This window comes from Paramisgurnus dabryanus, chromosome 19 (assembly GCF_030506205.2).
Source record: "Paramisgurnus dabryanus chromosome 19, PD_genome_1.1, whole genome shotgun sequence".
NCBI classification, from domain to species: Eukaryota; Metazoa; Chordata; class Actinopteri; order Cypriniformes; family Cobitidae; genus Paramisgurnus; species Paramisgurnus dabryanus.
Genome location: NC_133355.1, coordinates 3,806,823 through 3,816,873, shown reverse-complemented (window position 1 = coordinate 3,816,873; position 10,051 = coordinate 3,806,823). Strand labels below are relative to the sequence as shown.

At 33.9% G+C, this 10,051-nt stretch overlaps 1 protein-coding gene across 1 annotated transcript; it reads left to right on the top strand.

Moving 5' to 3' along the window:
• Positions 1-1,769: 1,769 nt before the first annotated feature.
• tnfrsf11b (tumor necrosis factor receptor superfamily, member 11b) lies at positions 1,770-5,142 on the top strand. The gene is made up of 4 exons (XM_065281461.2): positions 1,770-2,001; positions 2,155-2,533; positions 3,386-3,565; positions 3,883-5,142. The coding sequence occupies exons 1-4, from the start codon at positions 1,999-2,001 to the stop codon at positions 4,188-4,190; spliced, it is 870 nt and encodes a 289-aa protein (XP_065137533.1). The 5' UTR covers positions 1,770-1,998; the 3' UTR covers positions 4,191-5,142.
• The last annotated feature ends 4,909 nt before the right edge of the window (positions 5,143-10,051 follow it).

The window sequence follows — 10,051 nt, the reverse complement described above, 5'->3', positions numbered from 1 at the left end:
TACTGTACATCTACATCTACTTCTCCTTACACAGACACGTGTTAATGAAGAAATTCCCTCATCCTTCACTTTCATGTTGTCTTGTTTTATGTTGTAATAATCCGTGTAAATGAAAAGACTCACGTCAGCGAAAGTGAATCTGAGAACATCACACGCTTACACTGTTATTTATACAGTAGATTAACTTTTATTTCAGAAAGAGTGGATTCAAAAGTAAAGTTTCACTATTTTTATGCCCATTGTCCATCCCTATAATTTTATGCTGTTGGTTTTTTTTTGTCTATATAATAACAGTCAGAAATCTGTAATATCATTACTGATCCAGTCATCTCCTGTACTTACAGCACATTTACTGCAACAGGTTGAAACAATTATAAAAACAGCTCTCATAATTGCATTTATTAAATCTTCTGAGAAGAAATGATTCAGTGTTGATTCACTCAGAACTGTCGGTCAAACCTCAGACCTAAATCAGTCAATAATGTGATGAATCTGCTGCCCTGTGCCAAACAATCTTAATATTTATATCTACACATTTAATTGAACGACAATTGGTGATAAGAGAAATAGATAACCTAAGATTACCTGTAGCTTTTCAATAAATAAAACTATCGGTAAGAGAATCCTTGAATATTAGAATCAAAGATGAGGTGATTGATCAAGAATCAGAGGAATAATATCTTGGCATAAAAAGTAAAAAATGTAATTGCATAAAACAATTAAACAGGTTAGTTTTGTTAAATGATCCTGCCTTTCTGTTTTTAAATTCAATGATATTATCACAGATTCAATCTCAGACAAATCAATCTATCATTAATCAGATGAATGCCTCTGTAAATCTCTAAACACCAGTGCGATGGAAACTCTAAAATGTTATTTTGTTAAACATCTTTTGCTCAGACTGCTCTCTCAGTTAAAGGTGTCAGATCGGATTATTTCAAATCAGATGCAAGTTTTAATAAATCTTTAAAGGAGCTGCAACATTTTTATGATTGTTAGAATATTTGGGATATTTCATAAGGCCAGGAGGTTGAGGTTGCTAAGCACCCCTGAACAAATGTCAATACACCCTCAGAATAAATTATTATTATCATATATGCAAATCGGATTAAAGTCAGTACACACACACACACACAGAAGAATCAAACATTCATCCTCCATATGTTGTCATTTGATTGATCTCATTAAACATAAATTCAAGATCACTACAATCAATATATTATAATACACGGACTGAAGGAAGCCCAAATGATCAGATATTTATCAATTAATCTGTACTATTAAACTTCACCCTCACCGCTGACACCTGTGGAAAAAGAGCTGTCAAACTTGATGTCTCCACCTTTAATGTTTTCTCTTATGTTTAAATTTTAAAATGTTGTAAAAGCCAAAACCAGAAGACAAAGAAGAAAAGTGCTTCTGTTTGGTAACATTATTGTTCATTTACTAAACACTTATTTGTTGTTAACTTTGTACCTTGTATAATTTTTTGTTCAAATTCAAATTAATTATTTAATATTCCTGAATCACATGCCTAATATTTAAACTAATACATTTCCAGTGGATAATACTGGTTTAGTGGTAGGCTACAGAATACAGATGGATGAAGAAGAGAATTATGTATTAATTGTTATATTAGTGATAATTCTCAATGATTCAGGATCTGTATTTATTATATGGTGTTGCTAGGCTGTTTTAGATTGGTATTGTTACCTGGTAAAGCCACAGGTGAAGTGTGTACAGTATATGAAGCGTAAAACAGATTCCTGAGAAACAGACGTCACAATATAATCTCCAAGAAATGTGCGTACTTGGATTACAGAATCTGTTGGTTTTGCAAATCTTCCAAAAAAAATCTGTGAGTAGTTTTTTGATGTCTCTTACATGTATGACAGTTATATGAATAACTCATGGAGGGTGTGATCATCGAACGCGCGTAATATAAAGTGAGCTCGCTGAGCGCAACATCACTGAAGTCTGATAGATGAAACGCGCAGAATGGTGAGTGACATCAGATCTCCAGTTCCGATCATCATCAGATGCCTTAAGTCTCATCTTATCTCATGTCATTTCTCTCTCTCTCTCTCTCTCTCTCTCTCTCTCTCTCTCTCTCTCTCTCTCTCTCTCTCTCTCTCTCTCTCTCTCTCTCTCTAGTTTTTCTTTACAGTATTGATGTTGCCGCTCCTGTTGTGCCCCGGTTCGTCAGAGGAGCGCACGTATCAGCGAACGGATCCGGTAACCCGCCAGATTCTCGTATGCGAGCGATGTCCGCCGGGCTTTCGTCTGCGCGCGCACTGCACGAGCTCGCGTCGGACGCAGTGCGTCCCCTGCGTCGAGGGTCTGTATACGGAATTCTGGAACTACATCCCCAACTGTCTGATGTGCGACGCGTGCGCAGACCTGCAGCGGGTCGTGCGGCCGTGTAACGGGACCGTGAACACCGTGTGCGAGTGTGAGCGCGGACTCTTCTGGGATCAGCACTTCTGCCGGAGACACGCGACGTGTAAACCGGGACACGGAGTTAAGACGCCAGGTAGGGTACTCATCATCATTTAACCAGGGTACCAATAATGACATAGACGAGAGACAACATTAACCAGAACTAAAACACGACCCGTTTATTAGTCCTAGTGCGGACTGTTTATGGTTGCCAAGCAACGGAGTGAGGGAGCGTAACGTGATTCGTGTGAAGTCAATTTGCTTTTTCAAAAACTTCATTTTAAAGAGCACCTATTTCATTTTAAAATACAACATTATTTTGTGTATTTGGTGTAATACAATCTGTTTGCGTGGTTTGTGGATAAAAAGACACATTATTTTCCACAAACTAACCGTAAATTATTGTTGCTCCTCTATGCCCTGACTCTCTGAAACGCGTTGATTTTGAACAAAACTCTTCGTTCTGAAAAGTGCAGTGTCCTCTGATTGGCCAGCTAATCTGTACATTGTGATTGGCCTGAATACCTCTGACGTCGCTGGAAATCTGACGCTCTTTACCATGTTTAAAAGATTAACTCCCAATGCAAGGCTGACATGAGTCTATACTATCAATAAGAGCTGAATCTGATCCAGAAAATTCTTATCGATCAACTTTACCAGCGTGGCTTGATCAAAACATAACAGATTGGTAAGGATACTAAAACATAAAACCAGGTCTGCGTTTGTGATCGTAGAAACGACAAACAACAAGTGCATATCATTAACATGAACTAATACACACATACACACCAAAGGATGTATAAAATCGGATAATAGGTGTTCTTTAATGCCATTTGTACGTTTAATGCATGAATATTCTTGATGATCACAGAATTGATGATTACAGAATGGAAATAAAATGATAATTAATATTTTTAAAATGTAAAAAAACCTTATGTGTGTGCAGGGAGTCCACACAGAGACACAGTGTGTGAGTTGTGTCCAGATGGACAGTTTGCTGACATCACAAAAACACACTCGTCATGTGTCAATCACAGTGTTTGTGTGATGAACGAGCAGCTCGTGATACAGGGAACCAAGTGGCGTGACAACGTGTGTACCACATGCGATCACATCAAAACTCAAGGTGAGAGTACAACACACATTTCATCTGAGTTTAATAGCAGAACGACCACATGTCAATCATATCAATAAACCATCTGAAAACAGACAGCCAATCATAATCATCATTCACATTCAACCAAATGATCCTTGTCTTTATCCCTTAATCTCTATGTCCAGCAAACAGTTATCCAATGTTCAGTAATCTCTCTTAACCAGCAAATATTCAACTTCAAGTCTGTTTTATCTACAAGCTTGTTTGGATAAACTCTCTTATTCTGGTTAGAAGTATTATATTAGTTAACTTACTGGTGAATGCTCAGATGATGTTTTTTCTCTCAGGTTGGCTGGATTTATTCAGGCCGATTGTCTCCGGTCTGTTCGTCCACCAGAAGATCACCCCACAACGCCTGAAGCGGTTCGTCGATCAGCGACTGCGCAGGCACACGTTCAGATCCGAGTGGAGCACAGATGATCAAGCCGAGCGGATCAAAGACTGGATCGGTCGAGCATCAGTCAAAGAACTGCTCAACCTGCCTGATATGCTGAAGAAATCACGTCTGGATCCGCTGGCAGAAAAAATCGAAAACAAGATTAAGAAATTTCAGATGTTTGCTGATCACTGCAAAGGCATGAATGTGATCTCATAAAGCATTGCTGTGTTTGACTACTGTTACACATGTCAAATATCACTGTAGGATCTGAAGTCCTTTTCTTAAATTATTTCTAGATTGTGTTTTCACTGTTGTTGAATTTAGGCAGAAATGAGTTGGATTCAATTTCTTTAAAGCTCGAGTGAAACTCTATGGATGTCATATTTGTGCACTTCAAAATGTTTTAACGCTTTTTAATGTTTTTATGTTCAATTAACTGAAAATGCTCTCTTGATGAGGTTTATACCACCTTTGACTGTAAAGACATTTGTAAATATCATTTTGAAAAAAAGATATGTTTTATCATTTAAAGATTGATCGTCTAAAATGTTTTGCTATTTATATTAAACAAAATAGTTTTATTTATTTATTTTATTTAAACACTAAACTACCAACACTAAACCTAACAGCAGGTCTCTTGCAGCTGTGTTGAACTTTTCAAATAAACATCCAGCACATTGAACGGATGTTTTAGTGGATTATTTCTTCATAATTGTGTTTGGGGATTGAATTTATGGGAGAAAGAAGAAAATGAAAATTGTGTAATGAAATTGTGTAATGAGTTTTTTTAAAAGAGGACTTGATTTTGTTGATATTTTTATACAGTACAGTACAGTACTAACATTAGACTCCAGTGTAAATCTGTGTTTTACTCACTCACTTCATTTCAACCAAATAAACACTTTACATTTTTTAGTTTACAAAAGTGAGTATGAAATACTCTACCCAGAAATACTTGAACAGGTTCTGCTCCTGGGGTGTATTACAGAAACTTTCCTAAAATATCATAGGCTACTGTATGTTCAATTAGGACTTTTTGCAAATTCATATAACAGAAGCAAATCTGAAGTTGATTTAGGATTCTCATTTTATATTAGCAGGAAATCTTAAATCTCTTATGGGAGTATCTGGCACTATAGTGTAATTAGGTAATGTGTCATTTTTAAACAACATGCCTTACTAAAAACTAGTGCTGGGCATAGATTAATCTAGATTAATCTCATACAAAATAAAAGTAATTTTTTGCATAACATATGAGTGTGTGTAATTATTATGTATATATTAATGCACACACATTCATGTATTTATTTAAGAAACATTTACATGTGTATATATTTATTTGTATTTTTATATATTCTATATTATATATAAACACAAAAATGATATATAAATAAAACATTTCTTAAATGTATATATATATATATATATATATATATATATATATATATGTGTGTGTGTGTGTGTATGTATGTGTTTCAATTTACAAAATATTTACACACAGCACAAACTTATATTATATTATATAAAAAATATATTATGCAAAAAAAATCTAGATTAATCTATGCCCAGCCCTACTAAAAACATTACTTGTGAGCATTTTGAGACAAAATAAAGGGCACTGATGTATTTTAAGATATGTCAGTGCAAGTTGTTTAGACAGCTCTTACATTTATTTTAATCTAAGACTAGTCTAATCCCTGTCTGGGAAACTGCCCCATATCATTTTCAGCTATCAACTAAATAATTGTCCTTTTTATTTCAATGGATCAGAAAAAGAATGTTATTCAATTCAACAAGAAATGTTATTCAATTCATTGTAATTATATTTTTTATATATGTTTTAATGTTTTAATTTCCATTATAAAATAGTATCTGATATATAATATATCCTCTATAGAATCAGTTATGTCTGGCTTTATCTCAAGGGTTTTTTTCACCCTAGTACTTTTTTTCTACTGGTTTTTTTCTCCTAGGAGTTTTTTCAACCCCCTTAGGAATCAGCTGACATTAGATCTCTTTTCTATAGGTAAGATTATTACTACACTCGCGAGTATGGTTTAATCTTAGCCGCTGAACTCTGCTTCTTATGTTGTCCAATGATTTGTCTGTGTTTTCTCCTGTTTTTTGTTAATGTAAAGCTGATTTTAAACAATTAAACAATTGTGATAAACCCTATATAAATAAAATTAAATTGAATAGTCTGTTTTCTATTATTGTTTAAGCATCAATGTGCTGCACATCATCTGTGAGTTACCATTAAATGCAAACATTTAGCAAATCTGAGTTAAAAAAATCAGAAAATGATTTCTCCTAACGTGTCTTAAAGTGCTAGGATCCTACTGTATATTTCAACATTTAATCGAGACGTGAGAAGAAATAGATGCAGATTGTACCGTATTCATTATGACCCTAACAAGTGTTCACAGATAAGATAACTTAATTATGAGGGATGACAGAGATTGAAAGATTACTCCACTAGTGAAAAAACATTGAATGTAAATAATGGGAGTGATGTAGTGGATATTTGTGAAGATAAAAAAATTAAAAAAATAAACTTTATGTGCAATATAAAAATGTCATCAATGTCATTCCCCGCAGGTCCATCATGTGATTGTTCCAGCTGGCTTTACTCAAAAGTTAAAGTTAAGTTTTAGGATGTTTTGTCCAGTTAGGATGCTTCTCTACTATCTGCAGTTAAGATAATGCACTAGGAAATGTTATTCTGTATAGTAGCTTTTGTACTAAATGAGGTCCTAACTAAAATGACCAAACAGAAAAAAAATATCTAAAAAGGAACCGATCTTTCTGTAACATTTCATGTGTACATTAACTCATGTGTACGTCACATTCAAATCCTGTGTTCAAACATGCAAATCTCCTTTCTTATTTACATGTAGTAGCGTGTCTGCTATACACAACACTTATCTTTAATTCACCTCAGTTCCCTGAACAGGAAAGATGTATTTGTGGAAAAGACACAAGAGCCTGAGTTGACAAACGAGAAGGAAATGGAAAATCTGTAATGACTGAAACGTGAGAAACAGTCAGATGTAAATCACATGTTTAATAACATCATGCTTCCCGTTTTTATTAACCTATAGTTTTAAACACACACACAATGATGTGTTTATGGTATAGACCAGTGCTTATATAGTTTTGCGCCCGTGGGCACCAGGTTGCCCACACAGAGTCTCTGAGTTGCCCGCCAAAGCACATTCTATTGATAGCCTCAATTTGAATATTTATTTATGATATATTTTTATATTAGCTTGGCTTTTTTTGTTAACATTTTAAACAATGATAAAATATATCAACAAGTAAAATAAAATAAAATCAACAAGTAAAACAAAAAGGTTTTGAATAGATTATATCAAAAAAGTAGTCATCCAGGTTTTTCCATTGTAGCCCTTGCTCATAAAAAGGTCGGAGACTCGTGGTATAAACAGACGTACTTTAGGGTGAGTTAAAAAAAATGTTTGCACTACTGTTAATGTTTTCAAAAGGAAGATGAGATATAAATGCGTGTGATGACGACACATAAATGATTTCATGTGATGGTTTACTGTAATATGTTCCTCCAGAGACTTCATGATGAACTGTCACTGCGTCACTCGCTCGCCTGACTTAATTTGTTTAGTAAATGTGTCTGATGTCATGTTCGTCTGACTTTATTCATGTGTTTCCATTCAAGCTTATCTGTATGTTTGCAGAATGACCAAAAATCCAGTTCACGGAATGACTCATTTTATTTCACGGTAACAGTATTGTTTTTGGAATGTGCAGAAATGTGCCACTCACTATAGTTTTTAACTAAATGCTCACCACAGTTCTAAAATATGGGATAGTTAAAGCTAGTGTTAAAGTAAAAATGTCCAGAAGATAACAGGCCCAATCCCATTTCTCTGTCTTACCCCAACCCCTTACTTTTGCACGTTCACGTGAGAGTAAGGGCTATCCCAATTGGGCCTTACTCTCACATGAATGTGCAAAACTAAGGGGTAGGGGTACGGGTAAGACAGAGAGATGGGAGTCTTGATAGTGATGGATCCTAACTTAGATCCTCATGTGCAGAATGTTTTTATTATTGTGTTTTTTTTAGTTTATTCCTAATCATTTATTTACATAATCATCATAATCATTTTATAATCATTAGTTATCCATATAATTGTTTATTTGATTATTCAATATTATTTTTATTATTATCAATTTCATTATTATCATTTCTATTATTGTTTATTCATTTATATTGTCTATTCATTCATTATATTTTATTTGTCTTATTAATTTCATTGTTGTTATTTGTGAAGTCTCATGAGCTGTCCTGTCTGTCTGTCTATAAAGAGAATGTTTATGGCAGCTCAAGGTTTGTGGGATGATGCTTTTAAGCAGTTTTGGTATATGTTGAATTCATTGTGGTTTAGACGAGGTTTGAACATTGAGAAATATGCAACTGAGATTGTCCATCAATAAAACTAATTTCCTATTTTACCATCATAAATTTTGTCTCATGTTTGGCTTGTGTTCTTCTCTAGCTTTGATCGATCAACCTCTTAACTTACAAAAGACGTCCGGTGCTGGATCGTATATTGTCTGGGGTGGAGGCCTGACCTAACAAAAGACAGAATCTTGTTTTTAATTGAATTATTCATTGTGTAGACTATTTTTTTTTTTAGTAATTTTAAATATAAAAACATAATGAATATAGCAGTGGATCATAATGTCTCCTGTAGGCTGTGTATAATCAACAGTGAAAATCTACATATATATTAATCTTTGGTGTGGATTAGAGATGCATAACCATTAATCTCGATTAATTTATAGCAGAATAAAAGTTTTTGTTTACATCATATATGTGTGTCTGAACTGTGTATAATAACTTTGCATGGATAAATGCACACACATGCACGTATATATTTAAGAAATGTTTACATGTATATGTACATTTGTATCTTTATGTACAATTTATATTATAAACTTATGTATGTATAATTGTATAAATATGAATAATTTATATGTTTAATTTATATATAAATATACAGAAAATACTTAATATATATATAAAAAAATTTCTTAAAATGATATATGCATGTGTGCATATTTATATATATACATAGATAGATAGTCGTTATTGTCCCATAGGGATATTCATTTCCACACATCATTTTCTTCTTTCATAGCACAATAAAAAACCATCAGATATGAACAACACATAGAACATGTAACACACATAAAAACATAAAGGAAAAAAAGAGAGGTAATATTACAGTTTGTTCAGCACTGTGATGGTGATGTATTTACGACCGGATGGGAGTAGTGTAAAGAATTTATTCAGGGGATGGTCTGTGTCAGCTACTATTGCACGTGCTAGGCATGTGATGGCTGTGTTATTCATGTCTGATAAGTACATGCATCATTTTTATGTAAACAAAAACTTTTATTCTGCTATAAATAATCCCCTGCTAAAAACAATAGACACCATGACAGAATTCTATTGGTTTTAATGGGAATTTTTATTGGTTCTAATGGAATATGGCCCAAAACACACTACAGTGTATTGGTTTTTGTTGGTCTCTAATGGTATGTATTGGTTCTATTGGTTCTTTTTATTGGTTCTAATGGAATATGGCCCAAAACACACTACAGTGTATTGGGTTTTGTTGGTCTCTAATGGTATGTATTGGTTCTATGTATTGGTTCTAATGGAATATGGCCCAAAACACACTACAGTGTAGTGGTTTTAATGGTAAAAGCTAATGGTTCCTATTGGTATTTTAATGGTAACCATTAGAATTTTCTGTAATGGTTTTATTGGTTTTTTTTCAGCAGGGTCGTTATGCATTCCTACTTAATACATCAGTGACATTTGTTTTGCCTCAAAATGCACACAAGTAATGTTTTTAGTAAGGCACATTTGTTAAAACTAGTTCTTTTTCTTATTAAATTAAGGCTCAGTTCTGGCTTAAGATAACCCCTGTCCGAGAAACCACGCCTAAATTGTCTAGTCAAATGAATGCCAACTAATCTATTTTAATACCAATGTCAGCACACATTACAAGCTTCAGAGAGCATTCAGTGCA

Excerpts from the sequence above, each read along its gene's own strand:
- tnfrsf11b (XM_065281461.2), top strand. Across the intron at positions 2,534-3,385 it reads ACACGGAGTTAAGACGCCAG|GGAGTCCACACAGAGACACA; the intron begins GTAGGGTACTCA and ends ATGTGTGTGCAG. Across the intron at positions 3,566-3,882 it reads CGATCACATCAAAACTCAAG|GTTGGCTGGATTTATTCAGG; the intron begins GTGAGAGTACAA and ends TTTTTCTCTCAG.